Source organism: Balearica regulorum, chromosome 4 (assembly GCF_011004875.1).
Source record: "Balearica regulorum gibbericeps isolate bBalReg1 chromosome 4, bBalReg1.pri, whole genome shotgun sequence".
NCBI lineage: Eukaryota > Metazoa > Chordata > Aves > Gruiformes > Gruidae > Balearica > Balearica regulorum.
In genome coordinates, this window is record NC_046187.1 from 2,935,403 (window position 1) to 2,960,516 (window position 25,114).

Below are 25,114 nucleotides of genomic sequence, written 5' to 3' on the forward strand. Positions count from 1 at the left end.
CAGAGATTTGAGACCTGTGTTTTATTTATCATTGTAGCCATGCTCCTTCCTCTATGTCACCGACTTGTAAATATGCAAGATAGAGTAATTCTAAGATACGACGTTACAAGTATATCTAGTCAGAAGAATAATGAAACACTACTAATACAATCAGGTACTTCGTAAGCATAAAAGGATTCTGGTTGTCAAGCAGATAAAGTTACTTTATTCATTTGTAGTCATACATACAAACAAGGGGTCAAACCAGAAATACCAGTGCATTGAGATACAAACAAAAATTTCCCACATTAAATAGAAATACTAGATTTGCAATCCTTCTGATAACTTTTATACACACGCCGTTCATATTTTCTTCATAAAATAGGTGCACGCTTTATTTTTCCTTTTTCTTACTCTGTTCCTCTTCCTTCTGTTTCTCCAAATAACGCTTAAGAATGTCATTTAGCTGCTGCTCACATTGGCTTACGTGTTGCAATCCATTTTCCCATCCTAAAAAGCAACAATAACCAGAATAATTACATCTCCCTTTACAGCATCCATCATGTAATTAGTCTGTGGTGACGTGAACATCTATTTCCCCCAGCCCATCGAATGGCTGTAATATTTCTGCTTTCAAAATTGTTCTTCTTCAGGGTTCAGCCATTAACGAAATGCTTCCTTTGGAAAAAAAAACAAAACGAAAAAAAACCTCTAAACACCCAAACTTTCAAAACCTGTATTTCCCTCTGTGGTCCAATCAAACAAACGCGTGTATTCACAAGACAGTGACCTGTAAATGAAGCAATCGGGAATTACTCGGTCGAGTTAGCTGGTCTCCAATAGCATTGTTGTTTCTTCCTAGCAGCTCAAAATTTATCTTCCAAAACCAACGAGCCCCTAGTTGCAAAAAGACACCGTGCATTTTCCTTTCCTTTATTTAATTACTATCTACTCAGAAATACAGCTGCCTAGAAGAATTTGTTTCTAACATGTTTCTGCCTGGGTCTACTATGTAAAGGCAAACTGGGAAAGGACTAGAGATGCAGTGGGTTCCAGCTCTCCGCACTAGCGTGCTCCTTGTGGAGCTGTCTGGTAGCACCAGAAGAAGAAAAAGAAATCCCATTCCTGGGGAACAAAATACCCTTCGAGTATAAAAACCAGTTTGCGGATAAAACTGCCAACGTGCAACTTGCACGCTTGCACACACTTGTGTTTTTCTGCAATATACTATATTTTACATGTAATAATTATATAGTATGCACTGTATACTTTCTATATTAAACAGATGTATAGTATATATACACCATAATACATAAAGCGTAGTATACACAGCGTAATGAAACAAGATGAGCTGCATGGTTTCAAAAAATACAGGAGAAGAAAATACTACCTTTGCAGTGATGAATTACTCTTCCCCAGAGTCTGTTCTTACTCAAACAGGCCAGACTTCCAACAATCAACAAATGCCTCTTTGCTCTCGTTAGTGCCACGTTCGTTCTCTTCTCCGAGTCTATGAACCCAATCTGTCTTGTTCTTACACACGACAAAACAATGATCTCCTTCTCGGCTCCTTGGAACGCATCTACGGTGGACACCTGGACGGCTTTAATTTCAAAAGCCTCCGAGTGTACGCCGCTAAGCAAATTCTGAATCTGTAGATAAATGAAGATGGATGGCCATGAGCTACGCGACTCGCAGTCAATCACTTGTCTCGAGCAAACGGACTCGACGAGCCTGAGCCAAGAGGCGAAGAAAGAAACTACAGAGCGCAGTGATGGTAAAAGCTCAGCTAATCATGGGAAAATACTACGCCATGAACCTGGTTTTGACAAATCACTGGTGCGTTCGGTGCGACCGCTTACTAATCACAGCAGCCCGTGTCACACCTTGGGTAGCCGGAAGAGGTACAACTCCAACCTTGCTCAGGAGCCCCTAATTCATTTCTGAAAATTATGTACTATTTCATTTGCCAGTTTTCTGAGTGTCTATGTGGAAGGAAAACAAATGGAAAAAGATATTTTTTTTTAAATCATATGTTTGAATTAAAAGATTTTGACTAATTTTAGAGAAAAAAAAACAGTTTTTTTTTTTCCATAAGAAAGGGAAATTCTGGTAAACTCTAGTTTACCTATCCCACATTTGTTTCTGACTTCTAGTTGACTCCTCCTAGTTGAACTGGAATGATTATTCTAAACAAATACATTTAAGAAAACTGGTTTATTGATGATACATGGTACAAACCTTGGACATCTGTGCTTTGTAAAGAGTAATCACACCAATGGCAGATCCTTCTATGCCGCTTGCAATCAGAGCCTGGATGAGCTTGACTGTAAAATGAACTTCTGCCACATTATAAAAGCTGTTGTCTCTTTCAGTCTGGAAACAGGGAAGATGATTTCCAATTTAGCTCTCACCAAGAGCAGAACGCAAAAAGGAATAGAACGGCGGAAGAACTTGGACTGTTTATCTAAGACATGTTTAAAAACTTACTTGCTCTACCCCATGAACATTATAAAAACATAGTGTTGGAAGCCAATCCAACACAGGACTTCTGTCTTCCTCGGAAACACCATCTATCAGGTGTCCTTCATAGAACAGCTCGTTGGCTATGGCGCTAATAGCAGGGTGACATCGGTACTGTGTCCGAAGAAGTATCGGTTCATGTCCCTGAAGAATTATGATACAGAAAGCATGAATAGGAAAAAGAATTACTAACTATTTCGCAATGCCAGCTAGGTCAAAACAAGAAATAAGTGGAAAAAACTCCTGCAGTAACCTGCTTAACCTTCATACATTCACTTCAACAAAAATTTAGAACAAATAGTGTAGCCCCTGATTCTTCTCCCTGGCTTGAGAACTGCACATAAAGATCAGAAGGCTGAATCTGTCATTGGTTTTCAATCCATTCTTGTTTTATATTTGTTACGCTTACAAATTTCTGTGCACTGTGAAAATAACATTTACGGAGAAACGCACTAGAATGGCATCTGCTTCATTAAAAACCAGGCTGAAACACTGCTCCTCTGACATCTCAACCAGAACGCTGTTAGCGACTGCAGCGGACCTACAATGTCACCCTCCACCTTCTCTGACGATGTGATTAGTAGTACATACCATTAAGCACAGCCGGTCAAACAGAGTCTGCTCCAACCCCTTTTCGTGAACACTCTCAGACCCTTGAACAGTTGGCGGTAATTGCTTAGGGTCTCCCACAAGGACTAGCTTTTCACACTGAAACCTAAATAAGAACGTTAAAAAAATAAGAAAAAAGGTCTAAAAATCATGTTGAACTATTCCTGATGCAAGCGTGTGCTATGTTTATATATCACAGACTGCTTTCCATCAGGCTCCCTTCTCCATCACCCTCTTTCCGCAGTTGAAATAACGCAAGGAAGGCGCCTAAGAGCAGGGCTCAATTTAAAAGTACTCTTCTTCCTTTCTAAGGTGAGACCTCAGAGTTCATGTTCTTAAAAAGCTGTGCGACTTTGGCAAGCCTTGGAGGTCACGTCACTGCTAACTAAAAGTTATTTCTCTGCTGAAACAGAAAAGAAAGGCCGTACCTCGCGATAGGAAGGAGAGAAGCAGGTTCGGTCATCTGACTGCACTCATCCAGCATCACTACGGGAAACTTCAGAGTATTCAGGCAAGGGAAGGGGCAGGCAGCACAGGTCGCTCCAACCACTTTTACCTTTGTTATTAGGGAGGGGAAAACGGGTAGACAAAAAGTTAAGATCATTTAAGGGTTAATCTCTGTGCAGTACATAACTATAGCTTTGGCAGTAGAACACACCTAAAGTAATTTGTAGCAGTTGTACTGCACGCTGCGTCACACTCACTGGGTCTCCAAAAATTATGTACTACTAACTTCCAGTAAAAGGCACTGTGTATGCACAGAGATGGGTCCAAGTTTACCATTTCTTATGCTTGGGGTGTTGATACGTTGGAATCAGATTCCTGTATTTTAAGACCAGGTCTGGGTCTGGTACAGAGAGAGTTCAGATTACACAGTCCTCCAAAACCTTCTGAGCGCCGGCAGCAAACGTGGCAGCCGTGACCAGTAGGAGTAAGCATAAGAAACAAATCGCTCGCATCTGCTTTGTTACAATGGCTCTACAACAATTTGGGATTTTTTGAGTTGGGACTGAGGAGAAAAAGCAAACAACTGGAAAGACCAGAAATTGAGAAGATTTTTCTACAGGAAGTAGTAATTTTAAAAGGTAATACTTTGATGCAAAGTTACTTAAAATATATTTGAAATCTTCTCGATACTTAAGATTTAGCTCAGTCCTTATCTTCTACCTTTACGAGTATATAAATTTTAATTTCAAGGTGACAGTGCAGACTAGTTGCGCTCAGAAATTTTTTCTCTCTCTGCGCTGTAAACTAGGTTGGCAATATTAAATCAGATCGCGATACAATTCAAAGAGGGGTTCTGTCTCTAAGGTATCACTAAACAGGAACTGCAAGAGAAGTCATACACGGGTAAGACACTAAGCCATAACTATGCCATCAAACCTGTCCTAGTCCTAACATTCATTTTATTTTTCAAAACCAGGGGCTTGCCAGGTGCGAGAGGTGATTCCCAGTTGCTCATTTTATTTTTCAAAACTAGGAGCTTGGCAGGATTCCCAGGTCCTGTTCGCTGGGCCCTGTGAATAAGACCTCGCGAATCCCGCTTTCCCATCCCACCGCTTGGACCGTACCTGTTGCAGTATAGTTTTATTGGTCCCCAGTTTGTGTTGCTCAATACTCTTCTTTACGTATATTTTTTCAACTGGAGTTAAATCTTCTTTCATGAGAGCAAGCAGCTCTTTTAACTGCTCGTTTTCATTTCCTGAGCCAGCGTGTAAACTTCAAAAAAATTTAATAACACACATGACAATGACTGAAAATAACAGTGCTTTCAGTGTTCGGTGAACACCCAATATAGAAAAATAATCATACTTTATACACAAGAGTACTTTACAGCAGTGTACTAACCTATCCCGAATCCAGCTGGGATGGACTAGTGTAATACTGGTTTTAAACCAGATCTTTATCCCACCAGCTCAGGCCCTACCACCCCAACCAGAGACATACAGGTAGTAAATGACTTCTCCGTGCACACGGCTGATTTCAGAGTGGAGCAGAACTTAGAAGGTTTTCATTCTTACACCATCTTATACCCTCGGTATGCCACTGGCACCAAGGAATAGAAATTTAACTTTATTCATCTTGAACTTTGCTTTGTTCTTTCAAATGGTGTTGAAAGTACTAAGTAGATGGCTTACTTTTAAACAGTTACAGGACAAACCCCAGAACGCTACAGCAAAGATAACTTGGCTAAGTAGTACAGAATTCATGAGTTGTTACCATTAATTCTCTGAGCGTTAAGTTTACAATTACTTCCTCCTAGTTCTTATCACTACAGCAGTAGAGATCTACGTCAAGCCTGTCTGTTTTGCTTTTCCCCCTTGTGTGAGCTCCCAAATGCATGAGTGCCACTATTTTGTTCTCCTCTACTACTTCCCATTTCAAAGCATTAGCTCTATTCCCAAGTCAAGGTAACATTTCTCCGCCATGCCGGGTGAGATAGGTATATTACAATCACATTTTGAATGACTTCAAAATAGTAATTTTACGGCATGCATACTGTCATGAATCTTAGAATCACTTCAGACCCCTCAAAGATTTCTTACCTATAGGGAAGAATTGCTTTAGTGATTTTCCTGATACTTCCCACTCTGATAAAATTCTCAAATCCAAGATCAAGGAGACTTCAAAGAAAAAAGAGACGATATGTGTTACAAAAACGTAAAAAGAAATTTTGAAAAGTTTAAAAGCGGTTCTAAAAAGGCTAACAGACACATCAGAACATGAACTTCCGCAATTAACCAGATGAAGTAACTTGCGCCACAATTCAAGTAAATCAAAGTAAATTACCTCATTGTGTTTTGTTTCAAAAATGCTTAATGCCTTTTGAGTCTCCTCTCAGAAATAGCCTTCCGTTCGTACTTCCCCTTCCTCCCTTTATCCTTCCAAACCATGAGTTTTATTTCATGTTCGCTTCAGGCCAAAGCTTCCCAAGTCTGACTGTCTGCCTCTCCCTCCGTCCCTCCTTCCCCTGGCCCTACTGCTACTTCCTAAGGATTCCTGAGCAATCCTGCTTTCTGTCATGATGGATTTTAACAGTAAATTTGATGAGAGCAGACCCCAACATTAGCCTTACACTCCTGTAACACGTGCATGCTGTGCAAAGCAGCAAGGGTAAAATTAAAGCTCCCGTGCGACACTTTCTAGGGAAAGAACGCAATCTTTTTGAAGTGTTATACCGGAAATATCAGCACAATTATCTTTACCATAAGTGCGTTATTGTTTTTGGAACAATAGTCTGTGAAAGTCTCAGTAGCCTACCCCAGCAGTATCCTGTCAACAGCAACGTTAGTGGAAGAAGCAATCAGAAGTTTCCATGGAGCTGGCCTTGGACTCTCCGTAGCTTCACTGCTTTCAAAGAGCTCTACTAGGAACAAGATCACAACAGACAGCAGATAGCTCTTCCCAGCTCCAAAAACACCTGGTATTTTGGAAGAAAAAGCCAAAGTTACCAGTGAAATTTTTCTAGAAAGTACAGTTTTAGTCAATTGGTATAACAAAAGTTTATCTTATCAAATATTATGCTGTGATTCCTGTAAAAGCATTGCATGTGCTTGCTGCAGCAGCTCTAAGTATCCCGGCGCAACCAGTTGCGTTACACTTTGCATTTACTGCCTGCCGTAAATTTACAAAAAAAAAACTACAGAAGGGAAGCTAAGGTCTTTTTCCTAAATTTTCTGGTCGAAAACGTGCATTACTTGCTAAGGAGTCTCATCGATACATTAAAATAATACAAACACAAGTGTCTGCATGCACACCCCTCATACCATGTCCTCGGGTACAGATTAAGGAATTTGAGACATGATTATTGTGGAATGACTTAATAATTCTACCTAGATTAATATGCCTGGCAGCCTAACAAAAGCTCGGGCTAAGAAGTTAGTAGCCTTTTGGTACATGTTGAAAAGGGATGAATCAAAGATAGAAGGAAGTAAAACAGCGAGGAATAAAAATGCGTACGATAATTTAGCAAAGCTGATACCTGACAAAAAGTGCTTTTAATGTGAAAAGAAATAAGCAGAAGACAGTAAATAACTCTGATCTCACGTATGGATCTTGCTAGGAAAGAACTCTGTACTGATGTTAAGAGCCTGCAAAAGGCAGAATGCAAATTCAAAGATTAAAAGCTCTGTGCTGATGGAATGGATGTGCTAATGTCAAGGTCATTATCAGAGGGGCCTCATCCAAGAAAGGAATTTTCAGGAAACGCGTGAAGTAGGTGAGGACAGCAGCGTCACAAGAGAGTTTAAAAGGATATTCCGTACACAGAGGCAGTTTATTCAAGCTCATCTTTTGCGCTACATTTAAAACAAGTCGACATTTACCTAGACATAAGAATCTCCCTTTAAGTCTGCCTGGAACTGCGAGTACATGATTAAGGAAACAAGTCTACTGTTCCATCACTGAGAGAAACGAGTGATATTTCACTAACACTGGCATTACATATTAATTAGCATTTTTGCAAAGATGCAACAGCAACAAATCCCACAGTTATTTGCTATATACCACGTATGATTGTGATAGGGAAGATGTGATGTTCATCCACTGGTTTGGTATTTTCACGTGAGGTCATCATCCGAGCTATCTGAATCAGTGATGCAGCTTGATCTGGGTTCAACGAGAAGGTTTGGATCATCTTCTTAGCCAGTCCCATTGCCACTTCAGTGCTGACAGGCCCACACATCATTGTGCGTTTCAGGCTGATGGCAGGTGGAATAAATTTCCTTTTGTTGACTCTCTTAGTAGCGTTTTCAGAATCAAAATTCCTAAGAAAAATACAACCGTCAAAAGTTGCGGTGTAATACTGCGTATGTATAATTTGTATCTCGTGGTTCTGATATTCTCACTCACCTGACCGTGAAATTCTGAGGATTTATGATTAGCAGCTGACATAATTCAAAGTTGCTGCCCCCTGCACCCTGACATACACCTGGGCTGTATTTTCCTGCCCCTTATTATTTTTCTGGCTGAAAGCTGGATCATATGAAACAGGCTTTTGGGTTTTATCATTCTTCCTATATGTTAACGCTTTCAATCTGACATAGTTGAAGGCTGCGAGACTGGCAGAATAAGGAGTGGTGGAAGAATGCAGCCAGAGGTAGGAAGGATTCATTTAATTACTTGTTTTATGCAGTGAATCATAAGCAGTCTTGGAAATATCCCTATATTGCTCCGATTCTCCAAGAAAATACTTTATTTTTAGGTTTTGTGTCAAGGGAATCTAAAAGTTGGGAAGGAAATGCAATTCCGCTGATCCCCTGTGAAGCATATGCATTAACACAGATCAGTCGGTGACTGTACTGTCAGCCTAATGGTCATAATAATGCTCAGTATTAATCGCTAGGATGTAAAACATGGGCTGCAGGTCAGCTTTAAGGAGAAAAAAATCAAAAACCAACTTAGATTCCCAGAGTTAGAAGTTAAGCAACGGCTATAGTTTCATTTCCACATAAGTGAAAAATTGCATTGTCAACAGTTCATTCCTTGCACTGTTTTCTGACTTTAGTTTTCCTCATCCCCGTTTTATTAGGGCAAACTCAATGGTATTTGTGTTGGGGTTTTTTTTCTGTACCTTTTGACGTATTGTACGCTCACAGTATCACTCAAAGAGTAACTTACATTTTTAGTAGATGCGGTATTAGTGGTAACGTAGATGGATTGAAGTGCTCCTCCATATTTCTTAAAGATGTAAGCTCGCCACTAGCGTTACAAACCAGCAAGGCATGAACAAACACTGGAGAGGCCACAGAAAAATAAAATTAGGAAAAATTTCAAATCAGCTAGATAAATGAATTACAAAATGCCCAAAGAGCAATTAGCCTCCTGTAACAGAAACCAAGTCAACCCAATTACCACGTCTGACTGAATTTTGTAGATGAGGAGAGACCTATTAGCCCTTCTTTTCAAAGTGCGTCATTTGAAGTATTTGTGATTCCAACATTAGGAACCCTCTGGAAAGGAATCTTTGATAAAAATCCTTACTGCTTTTAGAAACACTCGGGATATTTAGAAGGCTTGGGAGTTTAGGAGGTGAATTTTCTAAGTACACCGTCTCTATCACAATAGCTAAGCAGATGTTTTCTTAAAAAAGACAAGACGGGAACAGAAGAGCACCTCCCGTGGGCCACGCTCAACTTCCATCTAGCCCATTTCTAAAGCGTACAAAACCGGATGCCTAGAGGGGAGTATAAGAACAGAACAAGTATTCAATTATATTTTTCTAATTCACTGCCGGTTTCCTAAGGTTCTGTGGCTCAGGGTTTGCCTAAGTAACAGTTTTTAACATGCTTAGTAACCCACGTATCTCTATTTTGCTGCTGTTTATTACTGCCATCAACTATACATTCCCGAAAGCTTGATTTTCATACAACTTAGGGGTTCAGTTTTGTAATGGTTATAGAATTATGAAATAATCCATATTTATGATCACAAAGAAAGTCAGGACCAAAAATTTCCTAAGAAAAACTAAAATGCCGTGATGGAAAGGCATTAAGATTGAAAAGCTATTGCCGGACAGATCCGGCCCCGCAATTCACACTCAGGGAACAAACCAAACCGAACCTCTAATTGCATTTGAAGCCCGTGCCTTTGCTGTTTTGCTTTGCATGCTGTTGTAAATTTTTTTTCCTGTATTTTTTCATCTTCTGAATGTAATTCAGAACAGGAGTTTAATGTAGGTTCACCCCATTGTGCTTTGCTGGAACCCTCTCCCTAATGATTACACAGAAAGCCTAAAAAGACTAATTTGTTCACTTAAACCACTCTATTTACCTACTCAGTTAAGTGCTATGAATAAAGCCTTTTGGGATCAAGCACACAATTTTCGTATTGCATTAACAGAAAGCAAGCAGAGGTATATTATTACCAGCTCCAGAATGACTACCTCATGCATTCTTAATCTCTTTCTTTTACAAAAAACCCAAAACAAACCCAAAACTTTAGCTGAATTCAACAGCAAAAATAAGAAGCGTGTGCATCATGTTTGGCAGCACGTGTCATTTTTTTGTGACATCTATAGCAGACCCACACTGTTTCTCTGTGCTTCAGGGTCACTATTTCAGGGTCACAAAATATTACAAAAATACCCCCAACTAAAATGTTAAAACCAAAAAGGATGGCTGCAACTTAGTTGGGAGCAGCTTGCTAAAGAATATAAAGGTCAGCGGTTCATTACAAAACATCAGTGCTAGGTTTAGGTTTAGGAATATTTTCTTTTTAAAATAGACGAAAATAACTAGAACTAGACAGATTTGGTTTTTTCTAAGTTTTGAAATACTAATTTTTTAGTCGTTCTAGACTGTAGCAACAAAGGCACAGAAAGGAACGACGGGACAGCCAATTCACAGATTTAATACGTGGCTTCTTATACAAATATAAATTTTCCATCTGTAGCGGGTTGTTCGGGGTTTCTGTCTGTTTTTCAAGGACAGTAACGACATATTCCTGTTACCTACACTCTGACAGTCAATTTGCATTCTATATTATATTATTTACTACATTATCCTCATTTCTTCATCACCCATTTAGGATTTCTTACCAGCTGCTTTGCAGGTTTATTTGCATTAAGTACTGGATTCAAATTACACATTCAAAGACACAAGGGAAAAAAATACTGTGAATATAATAATGATTTGATTTGAGAATTTCCAATCTCATCCTTCATGGCTGGCCAAATTTTTCCCCTCAATAATTGTTTCTCCCAATTCTGAATTATTTGGTGTAGAACTCACTATTTGATCGCCAGTTTGAGGGACAGTAGCCTTTCAGTGGTAGTAATTCTACTTCGTTGTTAGAGGACGGTCCAAAGAAAGCACTACTTGCAATGAAAGTATCAAGGGGATCAAAGTTCAGAGTCTTCGAAACAACCCAAATATCATCTGTCAAAAAAAAATACAGAGTTCTCATCAGCTTCTTTGACTGCTGTCTTTTAAAGAAAATTAAGCCGGACCAAACAGCTCAGCAGTTACTATGCTGCAAATTAAACCATCGCTAACGTGAAAGCAGGGGGTATTAGAAAGTTCTAAATAAGTGTTAGTTCAGTTCTAGAAAAATGAATATGTAATTGACAATTCTTCTAGTACTTACTGTCTGAAATTGATGGCGACTCTGAAGTTCTCTCCTGGTGCACCTAGCAGCGTTTGACTTCTGGCAAATCTAAAGTGCTATCAATTCTGGGAGCATTTGGAACAAATCACTGAAGGATACTACATATGTAGTTAACCGCGCTCTTGCCAAAGAATAGCAAGCACTGAAATAAACGTACCTTTTCCCTTCCCTTCCAAAACCAACAATACTGGAGCACGCAAATGTTCTGGTTTCTTCACAGAAAGAATGTACTTAATGCACACCTGATGAGACTAAAGCTCCCTACGCTATTCCTCTAACACATATTACAGAGCACAGCAAGGGAGATTTCAAAGTTAGGAGCAATACCGGTGCATATATATTTGCCCGTAACAAAAACGATCAAAAATTATCATACGCAAGTCAAACTTTTGCCCATGCAGAGCTTCAGAATACCGGGCTTTCCTCATACTTCACGATTCACAGATTTAATACACTCCAAACCCAAGGACGTAGAATTTATATTTTTCTAAGGTAGGTGAACACTTACAAGAAAAGATGAATTAATGAGATAATTCAGTTCTCATTCTAGAAGGGCGAGAAGCATCAGGGTTGTCAGGAGTTTAAAAACAGGATTCAGTTTTTCTCTTCAGATTACAAATTAAAAAGGCACAACATGACATGGACAATTCTTCTGAGGCTTAAGATTTGCTTACCTTTGCTATAGAGAGAATAATGCTCCTTTCTGCTTAGTTTGAGGTATAATTTGTTTTTGGAATCGCCATCAAATCTGGCAGGTGTATTCATAAATTTCTTGAACTTATTACATCGCTGTGTTTGCATTTCAAAGGCTTTCCTGTTAAATTGTAGTTTTAAGAAAAAGTATGTGAAAAATTGGCAGATTTTGGATTCACCACCAAAAATAAGAAAGCTCCACACGCTGGACCAAATTATACAGTGCAGATCTTGGTTGTTCATCATCTTACGTTACCAAGTTTTAAATACATTTATCTTGACTGCAAAATACTTCCGTAATGTTCAGCCATAACTGAATTGCTTCCCCTACAGTTAAGCAGCTCGGAATAGCCTTCGATACAACTTCTATCATTAAAATGAGAATCACTAAGAGAATAATGATCAAATGAACAGGAATTCAAATGCAACAACGGTAAGGGATTTCATTAAGCAATTGATCACACTGCTGGTAAGCAGTTTGGATTCTTGCTGAAAAGAGCGCTGACCTGAAATGCCATTGCCGCGAATATTATTCCTTCACAAATTTGGCTTTTACATTTCTACACAGAACTGTAGCCTCTTTAGACATAGTTAGCGAAAGTGTCTGCTAAATGCTCCTGAAATCCAGAGCTACTGGAATATTTATAAATCCTGCAATTCACGTAGCACTTGTAAAAAGCGCACAGCGTTTCAGAATACCTCACCAAAAGCTGGCATCCCTCATAGAGACAAATCTTTTGACTTCTGAGGTACATCCCAATACTTTTTATATCATGAAGCGCTATGCTAGGTCTAGATTTTATCTGTGCGGGGTTCACATCTTCTATCCACTTGAAAAACGAACACTGCTCAGCTTTTGGGGCGTCACAGGTGTAGAACCAACGTCCCTGAGAAGGGAGGGGAAAAAAAAAATAATACAAGACCATTAGCACATTAAAACAAAGAAAAAAATTATAAAGCAATGGACCGCTCTCAGAACTCTCAGCTTCTGAAGCCAGCGTGCATAATCATACCTTACAGAAATCCTATATAACCTAGAAAATTATAAATTCAGGTCTTTCTCTATATAAAGCTGTTTCTATATGGAGAAAACTATTACATCAGCAAGTCTGGACACTAGCAGACACTACAACTGATCTTAAAAGTGATCTCTGTAACACATCGCTTTAACCTGCAGTTGTAAATCACACAGAACTGCTCTGTAATTGTTCACACAATACAGTCTATACGCCAAAGGAACACCCCAAACTGTAAACCAACAAGGAATAAACAGCACCTTGTTTTGACCTTCTTTTTTAACCATAACCAGCTTAGCAGGATGCATGTGATTGCAGAGTGGAAGGCAGCTTGCTTTGCTCTCGCCGTGCCCATCTTTCAATGACGCGTAAAATGATATGTCCGCTTTTGAAAGAGCACTGTGCAGTCTCTGTGACAACTCAAATAGCACTATGTTTAATTGCTCTTGACGTAGAAAGGAGAATAAAAGAATAATTAGTACGGCCTTAAAAAGGTTACACAAGCACGTGCAAACAAATACATTTTCATTTGAAACTTTCAATCCCAAATCTAAACCAAAGCATTTAATCTGAGTCCTAAAAGGAACGTGACCTGCAAAATTCACATATTGCACATGCCATTAATTTGTTCTAACTGCTTTACTTTCCTTCAAATCACATTTAAGCATATGACTCCAAACAATCCAAACATTAAATAACTGTTAGATAGGAATCTAAAGACTGGTAAACAGGCACAAGGTTACACTGTTGAACAGAAGCCTACTGGTCTTTTGGTTTGTCTTTGCAATTTTGGGTATAGACTGACTATATTTCAGTACATATATCCCAAACCAGTTGTTCCAATAGATGACGTTGATGACCCCTCTCCCTCTCACCCTGCTTTGTGAAGCTTCAGAAATGGACTGTTTAAAAATGACAGCATTTTACATAGCATGGTGTTAGACATACCTGTCAGAGCAGCTTTAAAAATCTGTTTGTACTGAACGTGAGACTGAAACACAGTTGGTATGAAAACCTTTCTTTTAGGAAGATTAGCGTACTTTACTTTATCCACGTTAGGAAAAGACAACTCGGAAATCATTATGTCCTAAAAAACACAGAAAAATAAACCTTCAAAACTTGCAAAACCCAGAAGGAGACAAATTTTGATAAATGGCTACTGTACTTCTCTCTTTCCTTTTTTGCTTTTATATATTCATAGAATCATAGAATCATTAAGGTTGGAAGAGACCTCCAAGATCATCAAGTCCAGCCGTCAATTTGTATATTGTGCTCTCATTAGTAAGTACAACTAAACAGAAAAAATTCAGGGTCTCATTCTGCCACCAGAAGTTTCAACATGAAGACCGTCAATGAAGAATCAGTTTTCCAAAAGCAAAACACAAATCCCCTTCGCCACAAACTTTTGCAGCCTTTGTTAACTGTAAGTCCAGGAGCATGCGTTCAGTAGGACTGCCAACAGGAGTAAAATTAAGTACACCCAGAGCTACAGCGTAGAGCTTGGACTGTCGTTTAGGATGTACCATGACGTTATCATTTGCCCCTTGACAAACAGCCTGTGTTTATAATAATACTTGCAAAGGCTTTAGAGTAAATTACATAATTAAGAGTCATGTTTTAAGCCCTAGACGTGGGGAAGCAGCACACAAACCCCATTTTTAACACCATTTCTGCACAGAAATAAATCCATCAGGTGAAATGATAGCTAAGGTAGTACAAGGCCAGGGAAGGAAGAATCAGACTAGGGAGCTTTGGGGGAAGCGTGCATACCACAAGCTGTCCCTGTGCCTGCCATCCCAGCTTCTTCCACCTAGCTACACTCCAGAGAGCATCGTAATAAGCCTCTTCATAAGCTTTTTAAAATCCAATATATATGGATTTTTTATATATATATATAAACACAGTATGGATACCAGTGTGTCCATGAAATATCCCAGTTATTGCCACACCTCTATCTCGCATGAATATTTCACTGTACGCAGTTTTAAAGAACTGGAAAACACAGCATACTAAGTTTGTGTCAAAAAAAAAAAAAACCCCCACAAAAAAAAGTAGTCTAACATTTTCATTAACTTTCAAACACAGGCATTTGGCAACTTTTAGAACTTGACTTGTAGTCGGTTTGGGTTTTTTTTCCAGTTTAGTCCATTTGTTTGAGAGAGTCCACTGGTCACAAACAGCTGCTCTAATTTTTTAGGTGCTTATTCAATGCCATAACTTTTCCACAATTAAAACCGAAGAAATTTAAAATATTTTAAAGTCAGAGACTACACTTGGAAGCAAGATATGGGTGTTCATTAAAAGGATGCTGATTTCACAATTAAGAAAAACGATTCTTGGTCCCACAGCTTTTATTTCATCTTCCTGCCATCAACATCCAGATTAAGAATCTAAATCTGGCACTGTGCGCGCCAAGGTATTACCTTTACAAAAGATTAGTCACCTTTAAAAAATACATTAGCAGCTGCTGTTCTATAGCTGAGACTCTTTTGTGTAACTACGTACGTAGAAACATTTCATCCAATCGTGCCGATAATATCTTGCAGGAAATCAGATAAATGCAGTTACTTTGTCCGGAAAAATGCATTTCTGTCACTTCTAACTACATTTGCTTGAACGGTTACACACCTGGCCGTCTCCTGTTACAGTGTGGCAGCTCAGATGACTTAACACCTTTTGTGTTGCTTCAGCCAAAGGTGTCTGACTTAAGTGCAGAGCATGCAACTTCCTCTCTGAAATCAAATCCTGGTCGCTGGTATTTGCCCGGCATTTACCAAGCACGCTCTTTGCTGTCAGAAGAGGTGCGGAGCCGGGAGCACTTTTATTCACAGCTCTGCTCTCTCCTGTGTCACCCAGGGGCATTCCAAGGACGTTCTCAGCACAGATGTCATCAGTCACTTCCCTATCGTCGCTGTTTTGAGTTATCAAGTCACACCGAGCACTGTTTTGATATTTTAGCCACTTGCTTTGTCTATATTGCGAAGTCACATTAGGGAACGCTGGTTGGACAGATTCCCTTTGTCCGTCTTCTGTATACTCTCCAAACACAGAGGTTTCATAATTTCTGCCCTCAGGGCCAAAAGCACTAATAGGAAATACCACCGACTTGTTACATAAATTGACTACTGAAGAGCCGAAAGACTGCTGGACCTCCTTGCTGTCAGTCGGATAAACCGCGTCAGGAATCTTCTCGGTGGCAGGAAGGGTGACAAACGGAGTTCGTGTTTCAACGGTGGGTCTGCATCTCGAGAGGTTGCATTCCTCTGGACAGCTGGATTTCTCCCGTGCTGTAGGACAAACACATCTTACAAGCAACTTGTGGCACTTACGGATGGCACATTAACTTCAGGTGTACAAAAACCTTAAGATAAGGAAAGAATGCTAAGGTCTTCCTTTTACATCCTGTCTTCTAATTGGCAAGCTCTTTGTATCATGCGTGTGTAGTACCACACTCAATTTCCCTATGACATGAGTGATTTCAGCTGTGATTCTTTTAATACTTAAATTTCTACGTTCAGAACACATTTCTGCTCTAGGCACTCAACTTGTATAAAAGAAAACGTTTGGTCGAAATGATTTAAACATTATTCTGTTTTGGAGGTCATTAATGTGATACTCTCGGTAGGTCAAGTGACAGCTGCCAGTTGGGAAACAGCTTAACATTTGCTCCTTTTTCCAAAAGGATCACCCACAAAACCATGTAAATTAATATTAACCGATGTAGATAATAAATAGGCTTCTAGTACCACAAGATCCTTTTGACTAAATTCACTATCAATTACAAATAGCGGTCATTGATAAGTGTCGACTAGAAGCGGGTCAGAGGACAGCTGAATATGGAGGAAAACTGAAAGGAAGTAAATAAATTAAATTAAAACATTAGTACGAATTAGAAGCTTAGCTTATGGCCTTTCCCTCGCCCCAACTAGAAGCTGATTTTTCTTTATAAAATTATATCACTCTTCTGAAGTCTCTTTAAGGAGAATAGAATTGAGGCAGAGAGGAATGGAATTCAAGGGTAATTCAGCCGGTTTGGAACACACCGTTTAAAATCCTGCTTAAAAAAACTAACAAACCTCCTCTGAAAAACGTGTGACAAACACAAATCAAACTCTGCAGTTACTCAGACACATCTCAGTGTATTTCAGCGCCCAGGGTAACTGTCTTTTATAGTGCAATTCTCTGTGCTTCAAAAATCCTCAAAGATTTTCTAGCAAAAATATTTGTAAAGTGCAATTATAAACTAGAACTTCTTACTGAAAAAAATTTCTGAAAGTTCTGGTTCACTTGGCAAGATGCTGTGTATCAGGGGCTCCTGGATCTCTCCAATAGGTTCCTCACTTCCTGAAGCTGGAGAAATTGGAGAGTCTGGATCAAGTGAGGAAGTCAGTTCTACTGGTGAAATCGTCTACAGATGAAGAAGTAACATGTCAAATGAATGACTGCAAAAAAAGACTTGATTATAGCTCCTTGGTCACTATTCTCTCTCTCATCATTTTGAGCAATTAAAGCGTCTCTCCGAGTTGAGATAAAACAGTTTCAAAAATAAGAAATTGCTACCACGAACACACAAGGAAATAAAGCCTAGAAGAGACAGTCGATTCCCACCTTGCCAGGTTCCCATGGAGTCCACCGCGTTTGTCTCAAATCAGAAGGTGAAGGTGAACCTGACATTGTCCGTGGTGGAACTTCAGAATACACGTTCAATGCCAGTGCTAGGAAAAATACGCGAAGGACACAAGTCATGCGGAACAATTGTTCTGAGGCCAGTTGCTGCCATTCTACTTTTATTTTCACTTACGGGACTGATCTATTCTTGAGTCTTTAATAATGTTAGACTTCTTTTGAAAATTCTCTTCTTTGATAAAGCTGATGTCATCCTCATGAAGAGTTCTTGAACCAGGAGACTTTACCAAAAAAGTATAAGCAAAAACTCATTAGTAATGACACTGTTTATCCTCTATATGAATATTATCTTTGTGTGAACCTCACTTCTAAATATCTTATTTCTAAATATTATTTCTATATATAATTCTTCAGTATCTCTAGCCCGTTCTGGAAGTAAGAAAGGAAATATCAATTTTCTTCCATTATTTTAAATGCTGAAATATATACTGCATTAGAAAAAAAAAAATTTAACGTTGCATGCCATGTTTCTTAGCATCCAGGAGGAGCAGAATCATAATCCAAGAAAGTTTTAACCCTTGCTTTGGAACTCTCTAACAATTATATACCAAATTTCAAATCCAGTTGAGGTGAACATTCCACTCCTAACACCAGGAAACAATCATTATAAAAGCCCTCTGCCACTTTTCACTAGAAGAAATCTGTTTAATATCATACATTATGACCATCAAGCTTTTTTCAAAGTGTAACTGATCAGAGGGGAAAAAAAGAAGTTACATCTTGCAAATGCATACTCCTGTGACCAAAGTGAGTTAAAATAATTGTCTAACTGAAAAGTTGTAACCACAAAGCACTACGTTCAGTTCTTAGTGATTTTGATACCATCGTAGTATTCTAAAAAAGAATGCTCTTTTATCCTGCATTTACAGGATGCTTACTTGCACTACGGCTAGCAAGAATAACTTTGACAAAATTGTTTTACCTGTCTAAAGTCAGAAAGGACATAGTTGCTTGAAAACAGGGGTGACAAAAATCTCTTGGCTGCAAACTCCATGTTATCTGGGTACTGCTGCCATCCTAGCTGTGAGCAGGGAGCTCTCACCATTATCTCACTGGCTGCCGATCCCTTCACTTGGTGCCCTTGAAAGGCAACAGGCTACGCGATAGAGGGGAATTATCGTTAACTGAAAATAAGTACTGTTCTGGAACTATCTACAGTCAAAAAAGGTACTTTTCATACATAGAACAAAAATAATCTGTTGCAAATGGCAGAAGAGAACAAAAAATCTCCTCTTTTCCTTGCAGTCCTACAACTCTATATTGCAAATAGTAAACCACTGAATTGAAATTTCAGAAACGCTGTTCATTACACTGCAATTCCGCAGGCCTTGTACCTTCGGTTGGCAGGCAGACGTCCTCGGGTCTCTTTGAGCCGCTGCTATCGGTACGATACATGCCTCTGTTTTCTGTAATAAATTGTCTACACAGTTGGGCTGCATATCAAAGTATCAAAAGCTAATTAGTCTAACAATTTCATAACCATTTAAAGTGAAAAGTTAAGCTAAGAAATCTCTTGTATTTATACGAGAGAAAGCATTTTAAATTACAGGCTTTTTATTTGGAAGCCAGAACAATCTATGATAGGATAAGAAACTATGTTTGTTTTTCAAATGGGACAGGAAAAAGAGAAGAATTTAATCTCAAATCTTTCTTTCACTTTGGACGGATTGAAAGAAAAAGACTATTAATAGCACGGGACAAAAATCAACGTGAAGCATCAAGCTCAAATAGATTTGCCAGGATATTTCAACCTAAGTGCTAAAATTCCTCGGAAAGCCAGGCATTCAAAAAGACAGCGAAAGAAAAGAAAAAATAGATGGTAAAAGAAGATGAGGTAGGGAAGGAGAAGTACCAGCCATACCAATGTGATATTAAACATAACTAAATATGACAATTTGCATTAAGTTCCTTGTCATATAGTAGGCCTCCTGAACATTTATTGGCAGTAATGTCTGCAAGAGGACATCTCCTGTTTGCTATCAGCTGCTTAGTCGATGCCTCTGAGCAATTTCTAGCTCGGCCTCTATCCTTTCATAAACCAAGAATTTTACTCAAGAAGCCTGGCAGAAAATGAATTTATCTTGTACATATAGATGTATGTAGTCAAAAATTGGTTACCATAAGGCCAGGAGAATCAAAGTATGAACAGGAAGATGCCTGCATACTTTCTGAGTAAGGCATTTCTGTAAACTCTTTTATAGCTACAAGAGATGGAAAAGCATAATAAGTTACAGTTAGAGTATTCTTTTTACAAGGAAACACCTCAGTATTTACCGGGCTTACAAACTTTACCCACGCAAATAATTGCAGAATTTAACTGAACTAAAGCAAACAAAGCCACAGACTCGGAGCCCGCACCCTTGCTTTAAACACTAAAAATTGCATGAGGGAACCTTCCTAACACACCACTCCGAAAGTATGATTTCTGAATATGAATTGTCCAGCAGGACAGTTAAGAGCACAGAAGTCAAATAGGTACAGTCATACAGAATTGACTTTAAAATAGAAGCTGACCTAACCTTCATCTTTCGCAAGGGGTTCAAATATCTCTTTAGAAGTCTCTGCTTCATATAACACGCTATTATTTTCCTCCATCTTTTGTAAGCTTTCTAATGCTGTGCTATGTTGAGTCAAAGCTCTTACAAGAGCGATATTGTTTACCCAGTCAGGAAGATCTGAGGAATTTCCAGCCATTGCCGTGCATTCCAGGCAATCCATTCCCATTCTTTCACCTTGGCAGCCTTCACGTAAGGCATTTTCACTCTCTACGTTTTCAAACTCGGTTTCACCTATCGCTGTTTCCTCTGGAGATGAATGGCCTTGTCCTGAAGAATAGACAGAACTTTTGGAAATGAGAGTATCGTCCTTATGTGAAATGCCAAATACCTTTTGATTATCTTCTGCGATATATTGGAACGAGCCATAGCTAGGATCTGATTGTCGTGACAAAGCCAGCAAAGGACTACCTGGTTTAAAGTCATCATTCTTAGTACCCCAGAAGTGTTCTAAATCAGCACCTGGGGGTTTCACGCATCCAAGCTGTATAACATCATCTTCGGTCCTTTTGTCCGTTGCAGAAATTATTCTGCTGGTAGAAATACATGAAATACTTCCAGTTTCCTCAAACATACTGGTTTTAGAGTGACATTCATTAACATTTGTGTCACCAGGCAAAAGATCAGAGTGCTTGTTTTTTATCCATGACATGCCATTAATGGTACGTGCTGCACAGCCATCAAGATCCTTACTGTTTGTGGCTTCAATGCTTAATTGACTTTCATTAATCTCTTTTACGTCGTGTCCGTCACCCAAAAGTTCCGCTTCAGTTCTGGTCTGGTTTGCAGAGTCTTCTGCAATTCTCCCTGCATCTCTGGCATTGTTGTCACCAAGCTGAGGTGCTATACCCTCAGCGCTGTGATTTCCATCATTCTCTCCGTCAAACGTTGCACATTTGACTCGTTTGTCTTTACCGTGGCCCACGAGTTCGCAGCAGGGATGAAATCTCAACGCACTGTTTTGTGCGACATCTTCTCCCTTTAAGCCATCTGGACTTCGTGAAAGCACGTCTCCTTCAGTGAGCTTATTCACATCTCTTTCACAGAGGTCTTCGTTGTCTGTGTCGTTAAAATCAAAAGCCTCCATTAGATTAAAGTTAACCTCCATCACCTGTTCATCTGGATCACAGTCTTTGCCAAGCGCACTTAATTCCTCCTTTCTAATTCCGATTTCAGTCCATGTTACGTCCACAGAGAGCTCTGAGTCACGAGGCACTCTTTCTGAATTTTGTCTTGGCTGCAGCTCACTTTGCAACTTCCCAGATGAGTTCTCCTTAAAACCGTTAGACACTGGATGCTCCCTGTATCCGGAGAGAGTTTTGTCAAAGGCGACTGGACTTGCTGAACATGAAATGTCACCTAAGGACGGGAGAAACCGACTGTCGCTCACTCTACTTACGGTGGATTCAGGTAGGAAGCAACTACTTGTATTGTGGGGATCTTGTAAATCTTGACTTAAATTATTTGCCTTTTCGTCACGTCTCTGCCTCGTGACTTCTCCATCGCAAGGTCGGTCAGCTGAATTTAGAAGCGTTTCAGCATTCCATTCCTTTTGATCATTTACGGATCCCTTCGTGAAAGGCAGGCGCTGAGTATTTTGAACGTGTCTTTCGGCAGGGTTGCCTGAAAAAGCAGGTAGGATTGTGCTTTTTTGGTTATATAAACTATCTGCGTTTTCCGATGCCTGAAACTGAGAAAGACCATCTGTGACTTCAGACGTCGTTTGCTCTCTGCATCCATACGTTGGTTTAGACTTCAAGAGAGCTATTATCTGTGCTGTGCTCCTGATGTTGCGTGACACTGCCCCGAGACCGGCTGTTCGACTGCTAGATTTGGCGTGCCCAGTCATTAGAGGAGAATCTGGCTTCACAATGGACTCATCAGAGTTTTGCTTCTCTGTCTCCTCGCATCTGTCAAGAAACGGAGCTGAAAGCAACGAGGAGAGAGACATGTGCTCTCTATCGTTATCCGTACGTGCATCTTCGAGAAAGTCTGCGGATGGATTTGTTTCTGCATCTTTCTTGCAAATCGTAGAAAATAACGGAGAGGTAATGTAAAACTTGGATGGAAAAGTACCCCGACACTGCTTAGGCAAAGGCAATATTGCTGGGTTTTCTCCATCTTCCGCTGTTGATATTTTCTTTTCAATTTGGCGTGGTCCTTGGAAACCCTAGGAGAGAAATTTAAAATTAATTCTACGCAGAAATCAACTTCACATTTTGTAATCCAATGTTGAAAATAGGGCACGCTCCATAAAATATATTCTGATCAAGCGGCACGTGACAATTCTACAGGCGTACAGAAATAATCTCAAGCCCTTGCGATTTTCACTGCACCCTTAGCAATAGCAATCTTGCTAAACCAAACAAATTTAGTAAACCCTGGAAAAAAAATAGCTACCGGTAACATGTTCTGGCTTAGAGTTCAAAGAAAACCAACAAACAAACAAAAACCAGTTAAGACATTATCTATATATTTCCCATTCATTAAAATATGTGCATTTTGTGTTTTAAAACACACGTTAACATCAGACATAACCCGCAAAACAAAGACGTACCGTAAACTTCCTTTTCAAGCCGACAGACAGATGTCTTGGAGGCAGAACACCAGGTTTTACACCATTTCTAGCCACTGCTGGAGTTTCTGCTTCCCTTGGCTGATCTTCAGAAGATTTTTCATTCACTTTTACTGCTTCAACTGTGATCAAATATCGTTCGCTTTCTAAATCATCTCCAGCATTCACCTAGAAGAGAGAATGCAGCAGTGTGCATATAATAGTTCTATACAAGGAAGTTACATGTAAAAATTTATGCCCAGTATATCACAGCTGCCATATAAATATTTAGATGAAAATACACATGTACTAGGAAGCGTTAGCACTTAGCTTCAAGTTATGCTGTCATGGTTTAGCCTTACTCAATGTATCACTGTAATACACTGCTTTTACCCACAAGGAATAGAATTCCCTAAAACCTCTATGTTGGTTCTGGAAAAACAAAAAATAGAAGCTGTTTTCGTTTTCCATTATTTGCATCGTGGTAGACTTTCATATCCAAAATAAAAAGAACCAAAAAAACCCCCAAACACTACCTTAAGTACCGAACAAGAGTTTGAAATGCTTCCTGAAACACAAACCGCAATCAGGCATAAAAATAAGAAAAGCTCCGAACAAAATATACCTGAGATTTTATAAAAATACTCTCCAGACATTGTCCTTTGTCATCAAACAAGACAGCCTGCAATGAAAAAACCAGAATTTTAAATAACTAATTTTATTTTACAGATCAACTAGATCACCACTGACGATCCAGCAGCAGCAACTGATATTAAATCCAACGGTATTAAATCCGAGTTGTTCACCTTATTTCCACCAGTTCTAATCCTCAGAGTTCCATCTTGCCATGTTTTTGATTTTTTCAATTTTTGGTGAGTATATAATACCTGTTTTCAATGTGTAAAGAGTTGAAATAATTAAGTAAGAAAATGTTTAAGTAACACAGCAGCTACAGTGTCTTTTAATTTATTTCTACTTAATTTCTGTACAGAGCGTTAAATATCACTTACAGTAAATTCTTGAGAAGCCATTGCTTTGGCAAAACAGTTATCCAACAGCTTATTTCATAAATATTCACATCTTCATACAGCTCGAGAGACAGAGAAACGTTCCAAATCCGCCAGAGTCGTGAAGCAAATGCATTGACAAAAAAACCAGATGTCATTTCACTTCAATTTTTTCCTCAAAAGAAGAAAGCCAGATGCAAGACAACGTCAAAACAGGGGGATATAGCTGATGGGGGCATTTTGAAGAGAAACTTGGAAAATAACTGAACACAAAGACTACTGGTAAAAAAAAAAAAAAAGCATTTTGATAGATGCCAACATACTTTCTAAATTCCTGGGGAATTCATTCATTTAAATGAGTGGCTAGCAACTCTGAGAACACCAGGGATCATAACGCTATTCCGAACTAACAAATTATCCTAAATGCATTTACTCGCAGAAAAAAAACAACCCCAAAACCGTAGAAGCTACGAACAGAATAATTTTGTCACAGGTTTGTTAGCTCTAGACTTGGTCATGCACGCTTAATTCACGTTCAAGGTGACTGACGCTCAAGATCAGTGACCCGTGAGGTCAAGCCTCTTTACATCTTTACAGTTAGCTCACAATAACTTTTCAAACAGCCTTTGACGATGAAACCAGGAACTAATCGTTACAAAAGCAACTCGTCTCCAGCGGCTGCGACTTACCGCCGTACGTACCAGCTTATAACATTTGGTCGGCGCCGCGATTCGCGTCCGCGTTCGGAGAGCTCGGTCCGTTAACGGCACCGCAGCGGAGACGCTCCCATGGGATGAGGTAAGACTGTCAGCTGTTGGCACGCTGGGTGATTTGCGACAACAAAAAAAACGGTTTATGTGAGGAAAAAAAGAGAAATTCACGCTGTTTCGTAAGGCTGCCGCCTTCTCAGCGGTCCCCGGGTGGGTGTAAGGTGCCAAACCTGGGAGACGGAGCGCCTCAGAGAGCAGGGAAGGACTGTCGGGAGCAGCGGGGTGCACGCAAGCCCTTAGCATAACGCAACGCGGAATGACGTGAGAACAGGGGGGGAACAGGAACGCCGCTCGCTATCGGCGCGCATCTGCTGCGCCCGCTTGCCCCGCACAGCCGGGATAGGCCCTGTAAACCCTTTTCAGCGCATCAGCCGTAAACATTTCCGTCAGCACGGCGGCGTTTGACGCAAAGCCGCCTCCCCGGGGCCTGCCCCGCCGCAGAAACTCGCCCGCCACCCTCACCCGCCCCCCAGGCGGGGTAACCGCTCGGACTGAGGGGCCCCTCCTCACCTGCCCCGGGCGGGCGCGCAGGTTCATGACGGCAGGTTCATGACGCCGCCTTCCCTCCGGCGTTTGAAACTTCCCGCCGCCGCCCGCGTGACGTCACAGCACCCCG

At 39.9% G+C, this 25,114-nt stretch overlaps 2 protein-coding genes across 3 annotated transcripts in view; one reads left to right on the forward strand and one right to left on the reverse strand.

Annotated features, from left to right (window-relative positions):
* Nucleotides 1–25,114, forward strand: part of LARP7 (La ribonucleoprotein 7, transcriptional regulator) — a 62,808-nt gene that overhangs the window by 7,715 nt on the left and 29,979 nt on the right. The window contains exons 3-4 of the mRNA XM_075750971.1: nucleotides 23,451–23,593; nucleotides 24,404–24,526. The gene's annotated coding sequence lies outside the window, so the exon portion shown is untranslated. The remainder of the gene's footprint in view (nucleotides 1–23,450; nucleotides 23,594–24,403; nucleotides 24,527–25,114) is intronic.
* On the reverse strand, nucleotides 177–25,112 carry ZGRF1 (zinc finger GRF-type containing 1). 2 transcript variants are annotated; one of them, XM_075750960.1, is made up of 31 exons: nucleotides 25,009–25,112; nucleotides 24,418–24,550; nucleotides 23,732–23,903; nucleotides 23,528–23,608; nucleotides 23,347–23,403; nucleotides 22,725–22,910; nucleotides 20,579–22,337; nucleotides 20,132–20,437; nucleotides 19,731–19,813; nucleotides 18,947–19,045; nucleotides 18,535–18,708; nucleotides 17,728–17,833; nucleotides 17,535–17,641; nucleotides 17,184–17,334; nucleotides 15,555–16,213; nucleotides 13,875–14,013; nucleotides 13,187–13,371; nucleotides 12,610–12,797; nucleotides 11,892–12,031; nucleotides 10,842–10,988; nucleotides 8,731–8,845; nucleotides 7,618–7,877; nucleotides 6,373–6,532; nucleotides 5,658–5,735; nucleotides 4,683–4,830; nucleotides 3,540–3,667; nucleotides 3,094–3,217; nucleotides 2,470–2,646; nucleotides 2,221–2,355; nucleotides 1,370–1,631; nucleotides 177–489 (listed from the first exon to the last, which is right to left on the reverse strand). In XM_075750960.1, the coding sequence occupies exons 3-31, from the start codon at nucleotides 23,750–23,752 to the stop codon at nucleotides 374–376; spliced, it is 6,291 nt and encodes a 2,096-aa protein (XP_075607075.1). In that variant the 5' UTR covers nucleotides 23,753–23,903; nucleotides 24,418–24,550; nucleotides 25,009–25,112; the 3' UTR covers nucleotides 177–373. The 2 variants fall into 2 exon arrangements, with proteins under 2 accessions (XP_075607075.1, XP_075607076.1); XM_075750961.1 differs by lacking the exons at nucleotides 18,535–18,708; nucleotides 19,731–19,813; nucleotides 20,132–20,437 and having other exon boundaries at nucleotides 20,499–22,337; nucleotides 25,009–25,110.

Bases quoted from the DNA above. Each gene is read 5' to 3' on its own strand.
- ZGRF1 (XM_075750960.1), bottom strand. From the start codon at position 23,752: ATGGCTTCTCAAGAATTTACT. The intron at 17,335-17,534 runs GTGGGAATCGAC...CTTCATCTGTAG, and splicing joins CTCCATGGGAACCTGGCAAG to ACGATTTCACCAGTAGAACT. The intron at 1,632-2,220 runs GTTTGTACCATG...ATTTATCTACAG, and splicing joins ACAAAGCACAGATGTCCAAG to ATTCAGAATTTGCTTAGCGG.